This window comes from Lotus japonicus, chromosome 1, assembly GCF_012489685.1.
Source record: "Lotus japonicus ecotype B-129 chromosome 1, LjGifu_v1.2".
NCBI lineage: Eukaryota > Viridiplantae > Streptophyta > Magnoliopsida > Fabales > Fabaceae > Lotus > Lotus japonicus.
In genome coordinates this window covers 126,451,834-126,471,430 of record NC_080041.1, presented here as the reverse complement: position 1 = coordinate 126,471,430, position 19,597 = coordinate 126,451,834, and the positions used below count along the sequence as shown (strand labels likewise).

At 36.6% G+C, this 19,597-nt stretch overlaps 3 protein-coding genes and 1 non-coding gene across 4 annotated transcripts; 1 reads left to right on the top strand and 3 right to left on the bottom strand.

The window, feature by feature from the left end:
• Nucleotides 1-777, bottom strand: LOC130724525 (uncharacterized). Its single transcript, XM_057575768.1, has one exon. The coding sequence runs from the start codon at nt 775-777 to the stop codon at nt 1-3; it is 777 nt and encodes a 258-aa protein (XP_057431751.1).
• A 1,480-nt stretch (nt 778-2,257) lies between these two features.
• Nucleotides 2,258-4,609, bottom strand: LOC130730417 (protein SODIUM POTASSIUM ROOT DEFECTIVE 2-like). Its single transcript, XM_057582427.1, has 3 exons — nt 3,734-4,609; nt 2,990-3,065; nt 2,258-2,635 (listed from the first exon to the last, which is right to left on the bottom strand). Exons 1-3 carry the CDS (start codon nt 4,364-4,366, stop codon nt 2,460-2,462), a joined length of 885 nt encoding a protein of 294 aa, XP_057438410.1. The 5' UTR covers nt 4,367-4,609; the 3' UTR covers nt 2,258-2,459.
• Nucleotides 4,610-12,996: 8,387 nt separating this feature from the next.
• On the bottom strand, nt 12,997-13,070 carry TRNAR-UCG (transfer RNA arginine (anticodon UCG)). Its single transcript has one exon. It is a non-coding gene; the product is annotated as a tRNA-Arg (tRNA).
• A 4,190-nt stretch (nt 13,071-17,260) lies between these two features.
• LOC130730416 (exocyst complex component EXO70H1) lies at nt 17,261-19,597 on the top strand. The gene has a single exon (XM_057582426.1). It carries the CDS (start codon nt 17,325-17,327, stop codon nt 19,218-19,220), a length of 1,896 nt encoding a protein of 631 aa, XP_057438409.1. The 5' UTR covers nt 17,261-17,324; the 3' UTR covers nt 19,221-19,597.

The following is a 19,597-nucleotide window of genomic DNA, read 5'->3' as shown; positions in this document are numbered from 1 at the left end:
CTATGCATTGTAATCAAAGGGTTCTTGAGGTTGCAATTGTTTCCACAAACCCAAATAAACCGCATAAACCAACCGATCCTTAGCTCCAGTTCTATGATCCGTAGCATGCTTCAAGAAATACTTCAAATGTAGCCGATTGCAGCACCCAATCCACTGACCCAGCAGCAAGAACAACCAATTGATGCTTCTCTTCTTCGTGATCACCGGCTTCAAGCTGTTCTCGGTGCCGCACCGAGAACACGGTGGCAGCACGGGGCTGCTCCAAGATTCCGGTGCACGGTCATGGAGAACGCACTTGTTGTGTTCGATGAAATGCGCCACTTCGTTGAACTTCTCCTCCAAATTGAACGCGATGGAAGTTTCCTCGTGGCAGCGCTTGCACGCGACGGTGCCGGTGATGGTTGTTATGCGGTGGGAGCGGAGGTGGTCGAGGGTGTGAATGACGGCGCGTTTTGTAGTCGCCCATGGGAACGGTGGGGGTATGGTGGTGTTCTCGGTCTTCGGCGGCGGGTTCTTCTTCTTCTTCTTCCGGCGTGTTTTTTTGGAAGGTGGGGCTTCGCCGGAGCTTGAATCTTCCGATGGGGAGTCGCGTTTGTGTTCTTGATTGAAGGGTGGGTACATGATTTCAAAGAGAAGAGGGTTTTGTGGTGGTTGTGGTAATGGGATGAATTCAAAGAAGAAAGGGTTTGGTGGCGGCGGAGAGTGTGTAGGTGACGGCGGTGAAAGAGTGAGTGCGAGCCAATCGCGGTGGGTTTGTTGAAGAGACGGAGAGGCCATGGTGGCGGTTACAGAAAATAGGAAGTTAGGGAAATATTGCAAGAAAATTGGTGAAACTAAGACAGGGTGAAGAATTCACAAGTTTAGAACTAATGAGAGATTTAGGGAAACAAAGTAACAACCCTTGTGTGATTAAGAGGAGATTATTATATAGGGAAAACAAAATTAATCAAGAGTGTATCCATTAAGATATGATTTTTTCTTTAAAAAAAAATAAAAAAATTTAGATATGATTTTTGAATTTGATGAGTCTTGATCTCGATCAGTTATAGATTACTAGTTAATTTTGTTATCTTTGCTAAAGCAATGTTTGAATGCAACTATGATTTGCAGTAAATAATTACCATAAGGAAAGTTATCCGTAAATCTAGCATTATTGTTGTGATTTTTTATATCAACTCATTATTATTGTGATTAATTATTAGTAAGTTAGAAGAATTGGGATGCAAGTAATTAACTTGGTTTTAGCTGATGCAAGTAATCCTTTACTTTTATTCAACTGGATACCTACTATATCCGGTTATGGTTTTTTAGCTTCCATTGTAGTCTTGGCTCAGTCTATATCTTGGCCTGTTTCCTCTGGGCCTAGCTTCTTGGTCCATGAATCAGAGATATCTTGACAAAAAAAATATATAAAATATACGACTACAATCATTTGACCAGAAAAAAAATATACCACAATCCTTTTGGTAAGAGGCCTCATTTCTAAATCAACCACACATATTTACTAAATAAAATTTTGACCAAAATAAAATAAATTATGTTAAAGCTTTTTAAAAATTATTTTTTTGACATAAAAAAAAATCTATTTAATTAAAACGATCAAGCTTTGACTTAAATTTATGTATTTGTTGACCTATTTACATATTAAAACATAAAAGTTTGAACTTAAGCAAATCCTATTTGTAAATAAATTTATAATTTATTTAGAACTAGGATTTTTATGGTTTATTTCAATATTATTTATAAATTACAATTTTTAAATAGATTTTTAGGCATTGAGCATTAAGAAAAATAGTATATGGATTTGACTCCTCTAAAGTGAGATAGCTACTTTAAAGAGTAAAGTAAGTCATGACAACTATTAATATTAATTATCTATTAAAAAAAATAAACTAACTCCATCAATGATAAATATAATTTATTTTACTCTCTAGAGTGAATCAAGAGTCTAACAAGAAATTACAAAATTACAGAAACAAATCAAACTTGTGCCTTAACTTTAGGTAGGCTTTTAAAAACTGATTATAAGTGGACGAAAAGCGGAAACTTTGTTGGATATTTAAAAATTAGTGCTATTATAAAACTATTTTTTGGTAGCTTTGAAAACAAGTGTTGCAACTTTATACTACTCAACAAGAATATATGTTCATTCTTTTCCTCACGAATCGCATCAAGTGCCACCACTATTTTCAGCACGAAAAGGCACAGCTCATGGCTCTATTTCAATGACACAACAAAGTCTTAATTTGCAATAAAATTGTGGCACAAAATTATTCGTTGTTTTTTTTTTTTTTTTCTTCAGTTGTTTAGAAAACAGATAAGGTTCCTTTCTAAATAAACTAATCTCTCTTCAAATCCACGGCTCAACATGCTAAATTCACATTTACAAAGTTAAATCACTACCTAATTCAGACTCAAAGCATACAACAACCAGTAGTCTACTTTAATTCCCTCTTCAATTAGATCAAATTTGTTTTCTTAATTTCTGTGGCACCTGATCCAATTGCTGAAGCAGATAGTGGCCAAAATTGAGCATTCTTCACCTTTGATATGCTTGCCAATACACTCAATGGAGTCACATCGCCAACTACTGTAACCTTCTTTGCAGCAAAGTCTATATTGAAGGATGTAACACCTGCCCAAAAGGAAATGGTTTTGAAGTTAAATTGAACATAATAATAAATAAATAAAAAAGACCCATAGAAAAAGTTTTCTCATTTCAGGAAATCAAGCCCTTTCACTAATTAATCTGAACATCTATAACGGGTGATCAAGTCCTGGTAAAAGTCTCTTGTGTAAAAAATAGCATAATACTGCCTACAATATACCAACTAACCAAGTGTACGGACTCTTCCATGGAACCGCACATAGCGAGAGCTTTGATGCACTTGGCTGCCCTTTCTTTTTTCTTCAACACCATTCTATAATTTCTATTTATGGTTATTGAACTAGAAGATTTTAAGAGATATGAGGTGAGTTGGTTGCATACCTTGCATTCTAGAGAGGTGTTTTCTCACTTTCCCTTCACAACCTTTGCAGTGCAGAGAAACCCTCAAGACCACAACCTGCACAAAAATTCATTCAAATCACTCCGATCAGCATTTTAGTCCATCCATAATATGCAAAGATTACATAACATTGAAGTTTTTCATTGTTTCATTGTCAATTGTCCAATTCAGTTAAATCCATAATCGTTCATTCCTCAAATACATGCTAGCTGCTGCCAAGCTAAACTTGCTGATTCCTCTATCCAACTCCAAGAAACATACCATAAATGAAAAAAATATGTCCACATACATCTTATATATAGTGTGTGTTTCTATTAATGTTGGCAAAATTGATTCCCCATAAAATTGATTACGGTAAAAGAACGTTAAAATGATGTGACTTATGTTTACATTTACAAAAAAGTGGTTTTTGTAACGTAAAGTAACGAAATTCAGTGTGAAAATCTCAAAATTGATTATGTTTAAGTGTTTAGCACATAATGCCCATTCTCTAGCTTCTAGCACAATTGATGTTGAGACTGAAATCAATTCTGCAAAGTAACTAACAAACATCTATATTTTCATCCATAATGATTTTACTCTATAAGAATAAATTCTGGAGTTATCAAATGTGTACCCAAACACACTCATAGACTAATAGAATGGTTGAGAGGCCTTGACATGAAACAAAAGCACATAATTTATGTGCATGACATTAGAAAAACAGAGAGTGAGAGATAACTAACCTGGTCTGAGGAAGCAGATTTTGGAACAGAGGAGCCAGAGCGTTTAGACGAATGATTGGTTTCATCTCCATGAACAACTTCAGCTTTTTTGTTATCAACTTTGGTTAAAGCCAGAACAGGGTCAAAATCAAAGGAAGCTGCAGAGCCACCAAGCAAATATCTTGAAGAACCAGGAGGTGTATTCAAATCAGAAGGTGGCTTAACCCAGCTCCTCCTCAGAACACTGTCAATTGGTTTACAAGAGAAATTGTTGGTGATGTGTTCAGTTATCTTTTCTGCTGCAGCTTCACATTTCTTCTTCTTCTTCTCATCATCATGACCCTTTGTTGCTTTTTTCTTTTTCCTCTCACCTGGTTTTGGAATGGTGTTTTTCTTGGCCTTATGGGGATCATGGGAAGGTTTGGGGTCTGTGAGTGGTGGTGGCTGAGAGGAAGAACTGGGAGCGGTGAAGTCTCTGGAAGGGGTTCTTTTAGGATCTGTGATGATGGGGTTGTGGCGGTCAATGGCTCTGCCACCAAATTGGATGGTGTTGGAAGAGGAGGAGATGGAGGAGGAGGAGGAGGAGGGTTGATCCGTGCTGAGACATATGGCTGTGGAGGCCTGTGATGCACAGAAGATATCTATGGTTTTCATTTCTGGTTGGTGATGAATGAGAAGAAACAGTGGTTCAGTGAAGGGAGAGATAGAGAGGAAGTTGAACCAGAAGGAAGGTTGGAACTGACTGCTTTTAAACTTCAATTCGTTTGGGATTGAGGACAGAGTGAGAGAGAGAGGATTGAAAATGGGAAATTCAAAATTCAATTAAAAGTTTTTATTGTTTAAATGTGTGATAATGGAAGTAATTAAAGTGGGAAGTTAATGTTTAAGCTTTTAAACTTACCCAAGACATGAGTTTGGACCTTTTATTTCATTTCATTCATACTGGTATGGCACTTAATCTTAAGCCAATTGGCAATTGCTACTGGAATAGTACACTTGGATTGTTGTGGGGGACCTAAACCATTAATAACATTTGGATTGGAATATGTTAAATTTATTTAAGTTATTGGAATCTCAAATTTGACTTTTCAAACTAGAAGTCTAGAATGAAGGGAATAGTTAAATTTTCATTAAACTGAACAGAATTTGAATGTAAACATGCGCCTGCATATCAAGGGTTTTGTAATTTTGTTCTTGATGGAAATGGGTAGAGACAAGATGCTATAATATTTATGTCTATATCTCTACATTCAAGAAGAAACTCATATCTTATCTAAATTTGAGTTTAGTGTAACATGGTTTCCTTTTATTTTTTCTTGCAAATACTAGTGGACTGATATGGACAACAATGTAGAGTTAGATTATGATGATGCTATGTTTGCCATCAAGGAGAAACCAAGTAGTTATTGGAGGAGGTAATGTTCCCATTTAGCTTAAGTTATAATACATAGCCCATAGCCCTTAATGGGGCACCTAATGTTGCAAGCCTTTGAGCGACATGTGCCCTTAAGAAGGGAGGTTGGAACGCTCTCAACCGGTTGTGAGACACAATATCAAAGTGTGGTGTTTGAAAACCACGTCTCATGGAGCGATTGGAGGACGATTGGATACAACTTTTGTACGTAAAGAATGTTTGTATGAAATAAGAACTCATATTCACTTATATACTAATTCAAAGATTGAATTTAGAATTCTTCATTCCATTTTCACTTTCTCTCACCTTAATTCACTTTTTGAACAACTAGTAACCATTGTGGTACTATTCATTCTATATAGAAATCTTTTTAACTAAAAATACAATTCATAACTCAATTAAAAAATATCATAAAATTTAGGAAACTTTAATAGTAAATATACTATGCATGTAGAAAGTGTGACAAGTACTATGCAGCACACATATTCACACTCAATAGACTTGGTTCACGCTCAATTCAAGACAACTCTTGCAAGTGCCCATCATTCCATTTGCATCCCTATTTAATTTACACATAATTGTGGATGTTTTTAGTACCATCATAGCTACGGTACTCGTGCGTTAGAGTCAAACATTAAAAAATGGGCTGGGGTGAAAGGTGAAAGAAATGCATCAATTTTATAATAAGACAGAGCAAAACAGTGTGGCTTTAATGAGATATGTAACCAACAGTACCATTAGGATGACTAGTGTATGTATATATTCCACCACATAGTACTTTTTACTATCTTATTCCATGGGTGTTAGTGTTTGCAATTATTACTGGTCTCAGAATTATATATAACAATCATTTCTTTATATTAATCATGCTATGCTGAGTGCAACATATGCACAAGGGTGCAGGCATGTATTTTGGATAGACGTGAAGTTCCAGCGACATGAACTTCCATTTGAAGTAAAAGGATAAAAAAAATTGGTGGCACAAATAGCTAAAGCACTGTGAATTTGGGTATCTCTGTTACCCTGCTGGTTTTGTTGGGCATGGCCTGAAGTTTTAGTACTTACCAAGCACTTCACACAGCATGCATGCTGTCTTTTTAGAACATTGAAAACTTCCAGCAGTTTCATGTGCTAAGTTCATTCAGATAACAATTTGTAATTTATACAAAATATTAATGGGATAAATAAAAGTGTCAGATACCAATTGACTACAGAGTAAGATACCAAATTATACATTTGTAGTGCTATTCAATGTGACTATTTCACTGTACTATAGATGGTACTTTGGTAGTAAGTAGCCAAAGATGAATCCAGATCCTCTGTTCCCCTTTCATGCCTAAGCAGACAAGTGTTTAAATAATTAAAGTTTTTCACCAATTCAATTTTTTTACTAATTAATGTAAACCATTTAATATAATATAAGAGTGAAAGGTCAAGAATTTGTCGTAAGAAGTTGCAGAGAAAATAGCTGTAGAGGATGCATGTTGAATCAAAGATAGTCAACAAAATTACTGTAGGATCGTTTGTGTTGTTGTCCAATGAAAAACTCAATCACTCACTGCTTTTTTAATATTTTATTAATGTGATAACTTTCAACATTTTTTCCTCTTCCAACAGGTGTGTGTCTCATGGATAACAGTAAAAACAACAAGTAATGTATATAACTATATCTAAGTTTTTTTTCATTTCATAAATTGAAATCTTGGTTATTGGAAAGCACTAGGAAACTAGGAAAAGCATCAAACTTGCATGAACATTTGAAGCCTGCAGGGGCATATGAATTGTGCAACTTGAACAGAATAAAGGCCTTGTTGGAGAGGAGAATCAAAGCACACAATTATTGAGATTCTAATGGAACAAATTCTGCCACTAAGTTAACCATTTGGAATTTTGCTTTGCTGTGGATGGTTGAAACGCAAAGCCACTTTCTTTCTCTCTTCTATCATCATCTTAGAAAATAAAGTCTCATCCACACAACTACGCAGAATCGGATGCTTCTATGGCTTTCTGGCTCCTCTTTACCTCCATACTTTGCCTGATTGTCCCATTTTTGAACCATAACCAAATTTCTACACCTAGCTTTTGAAAATTCTCTTTCTTTTCCCACTTTATTCTAGTTTTTCTTCAACTTCAGTCCCGAAAGCTTCAAGAAAGAGGCCAAAGCTTTTACCTTCTTCCGGTTGGGAGATCCAATACTTGGTGAGAGGAAGAACTGGATAAGCTACTAAAAGTCCTACTAAGAGTGAACATGTTAGCTAAATAAACTTTAAGGACAATATTGAGCTAAACACCAAGCCCTTAATATATTTAGAACAGTGCTAGCAACATTCATTTTAATATTCACTTTTTAATATGTTTTTATTAATTGATTGAATTTATATGAGTTTAATTCAATTGGAAATGAATCAATATTTTCTGTGAACCTTACATAAATTCCAACTAATAACAAAAACAAATTGTATTAGAAAAAAAAGTGTTGAACAGATTGTGGCTAGCATTTTTCTCTTGTCGAACATTAACAATGTAAGTACTTAATTATTTACCAAATTAAACAAAAATGATTTATGTCGAATTGATGAAACAATCTCTTAGCTGGTCCTTTTCGTATGGAAGAAATCATGAAAGTACTACATAAATTATTCCAAGATGTTAATGAAATGACTCATTGATTATAAAGAAGTAACAAATTTAGATAGTGTCCGTTTGAGGTGGTTGATAGTTTCAATATTTCTTTAGTTTTTAAATGCAAATTTTGACACATTACATGTTTGTCAAAAAAGAAACTGAAGTAATTTTTTACATAATTTAAACGCTTAATCCTCAAATTAGTCTCTGTCTTTGTCTTGACGTCTGATCTAAGTCCCTCACCGGAAAAATTTGTGTAATACGTCCCCATTTTTGCAAACCGTCTGGAGCCAATCCTCGCCGGAGCCCTGGGCTCCGACGAGTGATGATTTGGCATGTTGATTGGACTAATAACACTTACGTGGATTTAAAAAAAATAAAAAATTAACACATCAGAAAATTAAATTAAATTAACAAAAATAAAATAAATTAACAAAATTAACCCTAATCTAATTAACAAACCCGCTTTCAATTTTTTTTTTAACAAACCCAAAATCCTTCATCATCCACCGGTCTATCTTCATCATTCTAACCCAGAAAAATCAAGTCCAGAACCGTCCACTCAAATCCTTTCTTCTTCCCCTCTTTTATCATCAACCCATTCACCTTTTTTTATCAAACCTTTAATCAATAACATGAGTTCATAGAAAGTCCTAGATCCAATTTGTGAAAGCAAACACCAAAATTCAACACACGCCAAACACCAGAAAGCAAGGAATCTACAAGATTGTTCTTGTTAGTTCAAGAACTTGTGAACTTCTTGGTCCCCTCGGAGACGGCAGGCTTGGCCAACTCTCTGGCAGAAAAACCCAACCTTTTTGAAAGAAAAGAAACAGGTGGAGAAGAGAAAATAGGGGAAGAAGAAAGGGTTTGAGATTCAAAAAACCTAGAAACAAAAGAGAAAGGGAAAAGATCCAAATCTGAATCATTGAACCCAGATCCGGATCCATTGAACCTTTGACCCACATGACCGAGATCCAGATCAGAATCATCATCAACCCATTCATCTCCCACTCCCCCCTCCATCAAAGGAACAAATCGAAAACCCAGATCAAAATCATCATCAACCCATTCATCTACAGCGATAGTGCGACGCGAAGATGGAGGTTTGAACTGATTTGGCGGTGGTGCTGGTTTGCGGGAGATCGTATGGTGGCTGGGTGCTCCGTGATGGTGGCTCCATGAAGACTCAGAGGTTGATGATGGATGATGTGTGCGGAGGAAGGAAGGAAAGGGAGAAGCAGCAACGTTAATTGTTGTTGATGTATCTGAGTTGATGCAATTTGGAATTGGGAATTAGGGTAATTTGGGGGGAATTAGGATAAGTTTGTGGGAGAATTAAGTTTGGTTAATTAAGTTTGGGTTAGATTAAGAAATAAGTTTATTTATGTTAATTAAAACTTAATTATATGATGTGTAAAATATTTTTTAATTTTTTTAAATCCACGTAAGCGTTATTAGTCCATTCATCATGTCATTTCATCACTCGGAGCTCCGGCGAGGACTGCCTCCATACGTTTTTCATTCATGAGGACTTTTTCCACAAATTTTTCCGGTCATGGACCTACCTCAGACGGCGACACAAAGACAGGGACTAATATGAGGTTTAAGCCTAATTTAAAATGGTTTAATTCAAGTTTCTAAAACTAGCTAGTATTCGTCACTACCTGAACTCTACATTATCACCACACCTGAACTCTACATTATCACCACAGACGGCGACACAAAGATAGTTTTAAAAATGTGTCCACCTTTCTTTGTTGTTTTCCTAAATTTCATTTTCCAAGCTGCATTCGTCACTACCTGAACTCTACATTATCACCACAATAACTCGGGTGGGGATCCTCTCAAAGTTTATTTTATCTCAATTTTATGCAATTGACATTTATGGCGGTTTCTAGCCGCCTCAAAATGTTGTCAGACCGCCACAAATGTTGCTGCAAAATATTGGCAACATTTGTGACGGCTAAAAACCGCCATAAATGTCCACTACAGAAAATTGAGAGAAAATAAACTTGAGAGGATCCATCTCCCCCATAACTCTTGCCATCATCTGACACTCTTTATTACCACCATATCCTAACACTCTTCATCATTGTCAATGTTCAACGCCCTCTACTAGAACCAATGTACCCTCCATCATCACCACCACCAAGACAACCTTGTACCTTCCCTTGCAACTCTACCTTCAAGACCGCCCTGCTATCCCATCAGAACCTCCACCACCACAATTGAATAAGAACTCTAGTCATTGTCGAACACCCTCCACGACCTACACTAGATACTCTCCACAATCGATGTCATCACTACTTCACTATCACCATTTGACATCCTTTATCATCATGCCATTAACCTCACTCGGCCTCTATCAATGTCACCCTCCATTACCACCACCTTCGAAGGATCGCTCAGGTACAAAATGATGCTAAAGGAGTAGAGGTTGAGCACGACGAGGAGATACCTGCAACAGATATTGTGATGATCAAGTCAGCTCAAGATCAAATTTATATAACCTTAACGTCTAAGAAGAGAAATAGAGAGCAAATGTGTGTCTGAATTATTTATGGTGCAATCAAACCTATTTATTGTGGTCGTCTAATCAACTGTCAGGACAACTAAATGTTTCTTTGTTTGTCATCTAGGTAGCATTGAGGCTTAAACCCAAGTTAAGTTCACTTGACCATTCTAAAACTTAGTTTTATGTTTAGCCAACTGCTTAGAATAATGGAAGCCAAGCTCTGATCTTGATTACAATCTTGCACTTGATCATCATGGTCGGCCAACTTGATTGACACGTGTTGTGTAATCATTTGGGTTGACCAAAACAAGTACATTCTAGCTTGGATTATGATAGTTTCTTTTGCGAGGGAGATTTGTTTCTTGTGGACTTACTTGTCGTGGAATTTGTTCTCCAGCATATATGAGATTTGAGATATCATGATGTTGTATGTGAGTCTGATTGCAAGAAAGTCAATGATGTACTTACTAATGATACATAAGTTATTGGCTAAGGGAGAAGATAGTCACTTTCTTTCACTTTGCAAGTGTAACCCAAAAAAAAATTAATGGCATGCATCCAATCCAGTGATCCACCCATTGAGCTGAGTGATAGATCCATACTTTAATTGTTGTGGGGGCAACTATACACATAATTTATACTATTACAAATATAATTTATTACTATTAAAATTTAAGTACTCACCATTATTGTTCGGAGTTTTTTATATTTTAGAAACATTACAATTTTTACTAACAACATAGAATATGTAATCCTATAAAATAAAATAAAATGTATCAAGTGCTGTGGAATTCTAAATGCATTAATAACAAAATTATTTTTAAAATATGGTTTTAACACAATGAAAACACCGTAAATTTGTAGATTTCCACTAGAATGACAATCATAATCATAATGTAATTAATACAACATAGATGGTTCCTCTAAAAGAAGAATGCAAGTCTCTTGGATAATAGAATGACAATTGAGGCCAAAAGCTGTAGCCCAAAACTCTGTTATAGCCATATTAATGAATAAAAGTTAAGAAATAGAAGAAAGTGGAGTTAATTATGTTCAACGTAAACGTATATTGCTATGGGAAAGAAAACTAAGTGTGTGTTTGGATTTCAGTTTGCAAAACGGAGTTTGAGTGAATGTGGGTTTGCAAAACGGAGTTTGAGTGAATGTGGGTTGAATGTAATGTGATTTATGTTTGGATACTTTTATTTTAAAAGTAAGTTTGATGAAATGAATGTTGTTTGGATAATTTAGTTGACATCACTTTTAAATGTGTCTAATTACTAAAAAGGGTATGATTTTTATAATGAATTTTTGTGTGAAGGTTTTGAAATTATTATTCCTTAAAATTATTCTTTTCATTATTGTTTAAGTACATATTAAGTAATAACATGTTTTTTATGCAATTATTTTATAGTTAATCCATCAAAATTTAATAAATTCAGAACAAATCAAAACACCAAACAATAATGAAATGCAAAATGAAAATTTAGCCTAACTTAAACATGGGGCTCAGGCCCAACCATTTCACACCAACAGAGGAAAGGGGATAAGAAACGTGAGGGAGGAAGATAAAGTTTGAGATCGAAATTGACGGTGGCTTCTCGGAGGCAATCTGAAGCGACAATGTTCCTCGCGCTGGCCAAGGAGAGATTGTTAGTATGACGATGGTGCTGCCGTGGTGGTTCGCAACTTCAGTGATGATGGTGTAACAATGAAGGGGTAGATCGAGGAGGACGAACGAATTTGTAGTGGCTTCTTGGACTACGATGGCAGAGGTTGCGGCGTGGTGCGGTGGTGGGTGATGTGGTGTGCGATGAAGCGGTGGTCTCGAAGGAGGTGTGTGATGATGAAGCATGAGTTTCTGGAGGTGGTGGTGGGCTCAAAGGTATGAAAAATGAGGGCTTTAATGTCACTACACGTTGGGTGATGAATTTAAATTCAGGATTAATCACCCCCAACGGACTCAACTGAACTGAAAAGTTACACTCGGGTTGAGTTGGGATGAAAGCTGGTTTAGGGGTCAAACTGAGTTTGGTGAATGTGAGTTGGAAGTTGCCAAACATCATGGCACAGAGTTACACATGAACCAAAAGTACTTTTGGGGCACCAAACGGAAAACCAAACATAGCCTAAAAAGGTGAATACATAGTAAAAGTTGAATCTTTTTTAGCTTCAGGGGCATTTAAAATCAATCTACAAAGTTATGAGGGCATTTATCAGATTGTGGGGTAATTAAACCCTTTATATTATCACAATGTAGTATGTTACTGTTAAAAATTGAAAATCAAGTGGGTCAATTGACCCCATAACCCCTCAAGTGAATCCGTCCCTGATTGAGCTCTTTTATTTTTGTCACAGAGTCAATATATTTTTAGTTAATAGAAGCCGATTGAGCTAGAAAATAATAAAAATTGGGCTATTTTTTTGTCATAAAAATTGGCAATTCCAAAAACGTGTGTTAAGTATAGCAAGGCCCACTCTACATTTTTGTACAAAGATTAGAGGTACAGTACAGTGTATTTTGACAAAAATTAAAACATATCAATTACTAATGGGTCATGATTATTGACCAAAATAAAATAATGGGTCATGATTTTTTTTGTGGTGTACATAATGGGTCATGATGGTTTTTGTCTCTTTAAAAAAATATGCTGGTTTTTGTCTTGTTTATTAAAGAACAAATGTTTCAGCAAAATAGTTTTAAGAATTGAAAAAAAAAAGAGAAACCGACCACAGTGGGAGTCGAACCCACGACCTTTTGATCCGAAGTCAAACGCGCTAATCCACTGCGCTATGCGGTCACTATGTGGATAGTGGTTTAATTTCCTTATATAAAACATAAAAAAGTGCAAAACTGTTAAGTTAAATCAGAACTAAATAATCACTAACTAATCAAAGAAAGAGTTTAACATTCATCCATTGTCAGTGTAAAAGGATTTTACACACACAACCAATAAGATTTCTTTTTTGGATACATCAATGCTTAAAGAAAAGAAAGAACAAGACCACAACACTAGCGCCTCATGAATAAGGTGTCACACAACCAATAAGATTTCAATATTGTCTAGCTATTTTAAAATTATTTATTAAATTAAAACAAAAAAGTACATGGTGGCAGGGCTATTGCTCTTGGACCCATTTCTGCATCACAACATCAAAGTTCTCAAGTTCTTCAACTGTGTCACGGTATCAAGATCATCGTCGTCCCCGAGGATTAGCTCAAATGGTAAAGAGTTAGGGGACATAAGGGTGGGGAGGGGAAGGTCCAGGGTTCGAATCCTGGAAGGGAACTTTGAAGGGATTTTCTAACTTACTAACAACTACCCACTAACATTTTCCTATAAAAAAAATCAAGATCATCGTCATCGAAGCTCCATGTAGTTTGCGAAACAATCCAGGTATGGAATTCCTTTTCACACTTCCTTCATGAAATCACTGTCACGGGACATGGTGGAATTCCAGCTGAGGGTAACAAAAACGTGAATATAGAAGATAGCTTGGTTGGACCAATGAGACAGAAGGATGAAAATGGTGAAATGAAGAACCGAAACAAGAAAGAAGCTCAGTTTGACCAAGTAAGTACTCATGACAAGTAATGATTCTAAAGATGCTATGAGAATTATGCTCTCTTAAACACTAAGCCTTAAAATATATACAAATGAACATTGTTCTTCCCTTGTAACTCGACCTCCTACAATGAAGAAACCTAAAAAGTTATCTTCATAATTGCATAATATTACGATTTCAACGAAAGCAACGGTCATAACACAAATGAGTGTTCAACTACTCAAAGACAAATTAATTGAGGCAAAGATTAAAGAAGCCAAGGACATGATTAAAGAAATGGCCATGATAGTGGAGGAAATTGGTACAACAGAGAATTCAAAAGGAGATTTCAGAATCCTCACAATCGAAATGGTAGACGACATGAAAATCAAGACGGGAGGGAGGAATTAGGGTAAGAAGAGGACTCGGTTGAAAGAGCGATTCAACCATTTGCAAATTCAATTGCGAGAGATTTTGTTGGAGGAAGTCTCTCTGTATTTTCTATCCGAACCACAAATACTAATCTCTATACATAATATAATCCTAGTCAAGTCAAATAAGAGTATTAATAGAAAGTTCTCGAGATATTTAAGGTAACTGCATTAGAAACTTTCTCTTTTATATATGAACATGCAAAAGGCACAAATATTATTCAGCACATGATGATAATTTGTATGTAGATAAAACCTTCAAGTGTTATCATCACATAGGCTATCATTTCAAACTTTGTAGTCGTAGTCTCGTAGATACTATTACGTGATTTGCTTCCGCTATCGATCCCTCTCTAGAAATCACGCGTGACGCTTCATTTGTGTTGTTTGTCTGTCGACAGAGACAGTGAAACATCGTTTTTTTTGTCTGCGCACCATGTTTCAGTCTAGCTCTCTAATTCAACCCTGGAAATTTTCAAAATATTGATTGATAAAAATCAAACAAGATGATGAGTTCGTGTGTGTAAGCAAACAAGTTTAAAAATCAAAATTCCTGTGCGTGTTTTCTCTTTTCTGATGTTTAATGACTGTTTTTCTTTAATTAGCTTTAATTCTTTCCCAAGTAATTAACCTGATAATTACATTCAAACTCAGTCGTGCCCACGCCCATAAAATTTTTTATTGAGACATGCATGCTACAAACTATACATAAACTACAATATTTGTTATATATATGATAATGAACTAAGCGCAATAAGTTACAGGTGAAACAATTCACCACCTATATAATTTAATTTATTGGTGTATGTGGTAGAACTCCCTTATATTCTGCGTGGATATACAAAGTTAATTAATTTTGTAACTAACTTATAACGATATGATAACACATGTGAATAAGTGACAAAAGAGATAATGGATAATCGTAAAAGTCAAGGTATGATAAGATGCATGGGTTGGCTAGCTTTGTGAGTCACTTTCGTTTTCTTTGGACTTTTCTTCGTCGATTGACCTATGCTCCCTCCATTATATTGCTTGCAAGTAATTCCACAATAATTGGCATTTGCTTTGTTCAACTCATGACTTGTTAATTCATGGACAATTGGACATTCAACTTTAGCTGTTTTATGCAAGAGTTGCATTATTGATTATTTAGTACCAAAATGTTTTTTTTTTGTACAGAGAGTACAGAATTAAATGAATTATTGTTACATTAATTAATTAATTAATGTCAAGCTACAATGTGTTTTAGTATTAGGGTTCATCAACTCTTATTGAATGCAACTATAGTTTTTTTTTTTTGGAATATGAATGCAACTATAGTTAAACAATCATATTAGAGTAAATTCTCATTTTTATCTCCGATTTGACATGATTTTTCATACATATAAATTCTTTTCTTGTATTAAGGGTTGGGGCACCCCTTGTGCCTCCTATTAATACAATCTTTTGGCTTACCAAAAAAATATCTAAATTCTTACAAAAAAAATTTCTCAATATATGTTTGTTATCCTTTAGTTTTTCGGTAAAAGTATATATGTTTAATTTCTTTCAATCACATTAGTCATGGCACAAAACGACTATGACCAAGTAAAAAGAAGTTGAAGACATTTTTTTCATATTTCTTTAATGTAAGGACTACCATAAATGTCAAAGGATAAAAATAGATAGTTCTCAACAATAATATTTCTTCACGTGGTTTTATTTAATATAAAGTTATAAACTATGCTTAATTAGGAATATACTTACGTATTGTGCAAGTATATTGAGACACCAACGCTAAACAAACTGACCTGAAATGCAAGTGTTGTGATCACTCATCACGCATGTACATACGTAGAATAATCTCATATTTTCCTGACATGTACGCTTACACCTTTGTTTATCTTCGGATTATGTAAGCGCTTATACTAATTACTTCATCACAGCATAAAAAATGTTCTGTTGAACTGCCTTCTTTCTTAAAATTTCTGTATATAAATAATTCAAATTAAACAACTCTGTTTCATGTTGCTGATTAATATTATTGTTAATTAGACCCCGTTTCTTCTCAGCTAATGACAAATTTAAGGATATCCCGCGTTTAATTTTCACATCTTAACTAAGCTGACAAATCAATAATCATGAGCTCACACCATGAATTAAAATATTAATTAATCATGTTTAGCTAAGCTAAGCAATGACTCAATCACGTAATTGCCAAGAATAGTGAAGTTTATACTTTATACCGTGGATTTTTTAACGGTGCTTGTTGTATGTGATGCTTAAGATAAATTAATGGGTGATACCTAGAATGATTTGTAGTGTACTATAATAAATATACACGCTCTGATTGAATTAACATTCATATATTTACTTTAAAATCTTTTATAAATTTTAAATGTCAATACCATTATTATTATGTGAATAGTTATTTTAGACAGTTTTCAACCTTTACTTCTCATCTGTATCCCTAAAAAAAATTCAAAGTAGAAGCATTAAATCTTTTACCATCATTTTTCATCGTTCATGGGTCATGATCTAATGATCTCCTCACATCATCTCCTCGCCTAGTTGTCAACATGCCTAAAACAATTTCTGTGATATAGCACAAAATTCACCTTTAATTTCTTGATTTGATTTTTCTGCATTCATTGTATCGCTCCATATTTTTTACTCTAGGCAGCGTTTGTGTTTGTGCATTGATGACACTCTTTCCTTGAAATTGGCTTATTGTGAACAATTCATCAAACCCTCTTCCGTCTGAACGAATTAATGTGAACTCATAATAAAACTCACGCGGAGAGCACTGTCCAAGTCCTTATAACAAAAGAGGAAGGAAATATCAGTTACTTCCCTCTCATGACCTAATCCAGTTGACTCCACAAACAGGGAAAGTTTCAACACGTAGGAGGACCCACGGGATTAAAAAACCCAGTTTTGAGTATTTTAATCCTCTTCCACAAGTTTCTCCAACGACAAACGTCGTCGTTTTCTGCAACCCCAACTCTATATAAACCCCACCTCCTGTTTCATTTATCTAATTTCTCCTTTCCCATAACAGAAAGTTTGTTACAACACCAAAAGGGGAAGTAACTAAACATGAAGAAGCTCTTCTTTAAGCCCAAAACCCCATCGTTTTCATTTGTCCACCATCATCCTCCATCTATGCCTGGAACCCCACGGAGGTCGAACCTCCCCGATCCCAGAAATGTCGAAGAAGAGAGATGTATCGCAGAAGCAGAGGCACTGATCCTGAAATGGGACTCGGAAACCTCTGCTTATGCCAAAGTGACATCTCTCTTCTTCGAGGATAAAACCGAAGCAAAACACTACACCAACAGTGTTATCCTGCTTCAGAAAGCCATGCATTCATTGCTCTCTAACAACCCTTCCTCCGAGAAGCTAATCCTCGCTCAACGCCTCATGCAGATGGCAATGAAGCGACTCAGGAAAGAGTTCTACCAGATTCTATCCATGAACCGGGCTTACCTCGACCCCGAATCGGTCTCCGTTAGATCCTCCCGGACCTCCATCCACTCTAGCACCTCCGACTACGACGAGGAAGAAGACGAAATCCGCGCTGCTGGAGACTCAATCTCTGAGGTGGAGCTGGTTTCCTCCGTCGCCATGGATGATCTTAGAACCATCGCTGACTGCATGATCTCCTGCGGCTACGCTAGAGAATGCGTCACCGTTTACAATTCCATCAGAAAATCCATCGTTGACGAAGGCATTTACCGCCTCAGCGTGGAGAAGCTCAGCCACGCGCGGTTGAACAAGATGGATTGGGAGGTTCTAGATTTGAAGATCAAGAGTTGGTTAGAAGCAATGAGGATTTCCGTTAGAACACTCTTCAACGGAGAGAGAATTCTCTGTGACCACGTCTTCAGTTCCTCAGACTCCATCAGAGAATCATGCTTCGCTGAAATTTCCAGGGACGGTGCCACTCTTATCTTCGGATTCCCGGAACTAGTTGCAAAGGCAAAGAAATCACCGCCGGAGAAATTGTTCAGCGTGCTCGACATGTACGCCGTAACAACCGCTCTGTGGCCGGAGATTGAATCAATCTTCTCCTCAGATGCTACCTCCGCCGTTAGATCTCTAGTCCTCACCTCACTTCAACGGCTGGCCGAGTGTGTTCAGATAATGCTCGCGGAGTTTGAAACCACGATCCAGAAGGAAGCTTCTAGATTACCGATGAACGGCGGTGGAGTTCACGCGCTCACGATCCAAACGATGAATTACCTCTCAACTCTCGGCGATTACGGCGGCGTGCTCCCTGACATATTCTCCCGCGCGGATTTGCCACCGTCGTCGGCGGGGCTACCGGAATCTTACTTGTACAGTCCGGAATCCGACGACTCGACGGCGCCGGCGCTCACAGCGCGCGTGGCGTGGCTGATCCTCGTTCTCCTTTGCAAACTCGATAGCAAGACGAAGCAATTGAAGGACATTTCACTTGCTTACCTGTTTCTGGCAAACAATCTCCGGCATGTCGTCACCAGAGTCCGCACCTCGAATCTGCAGTACGTGCTCGGCGACGATTGGGTCGCGAGGCACGAAGATAAGGTGAAGCGATTCGTTGCGAACTACGAGAAAATGGCGTGGCGGGAAGTGTTTGCGTCGTTGCCGGAAAATCCGACTGCGGCGGAGGCGAGGGCGGTGTTCGAGAATTTCAATCACCGTTTCGAGGAGGCGTATCGGAAACAGAACTCGTTTGTGGTGGCTGACAGGGAGTTGCGAGATGAGATAAAGGGATCGATCGCGAGAAAGATAGTGCCGAGATATCGCGAGTGGTATAATGCGGTGGTTGGCACGGTGGGATCGGTGAGGGAAATGGCGGAGATGGATTTTGTCACTTTTACCCCTTTGGATGTTGATAATTACTTGGCTAACCTTTTCTTTTTTAGAAAAAGCAACAGTGGTGTATCGTCGCCGGCGTCGTCTGTGACTTCGTCTTCTCACCAGCGGCGGATTTTGGTTCACAATTTCTAAGACGACTGATTCCGCCGTTATTTATTCCTGACCTAAGGTCAAAGAAAAAGGATAAAAGAAAGTTTTGAACATGTGCCAGAAGACATAAGATAACGACTTTTTTTGTGAACTGTATTTCTCTGATGCTGATATAGGTTTGAATTTTTTGCATCAAGGTTAATTGTATTTATACATGTAAAATAATACTGTCCAACCCAATTCATCCCCTTGATAGAAAAAAATATATATGTGAAGAATAAAATGGGGGAATTGTAATTGAAGAAAAATATGTGTGGATACATCAAAATTGTTTACACATGCAAGACTTTTAGCATGATTAATTGATATGTTGTACTCATATTAATATCTTTCATCTAATTATTCACTCTCTTTATTTA

Coding starts and splice junctions, on each gene's coding strand:
- LOC130724525 (XM_057575768.1), bottom strand. CDS start 777: ATGGCCTCTCCGTCTCTTCAACAAACCCACCGCGATTGGCTCGCACTC.
- LOC130730417 (XM_057582427.1), bottom strand. CDS start 4,366: ATGAAAACCATAGATATCTTCTGTGCATCACAGGCCTCCACAGCCATA. Junction 3,066..3,733: donor AATCTGCTTCCTCAGACCAG/GTTAGTTATCTC, acceptor ATTTTTGTGCAG/GTTGTGGTCTTGAGGGTTTC. Junction 2,636..2,989: donor ACACCTCTCTAGAATGCAAG/GTATGCAACCAA, acceptor CCTTTTGGGCAG/GTGTTACATCCTTCAATATA.
- LOC130730416 (XM_057582426.1), top strand. CDS start 17,325: ATGAAGAAGCTCTTCTTTAAGCCCAAAACCCCATCGTTTTCATTTGTC.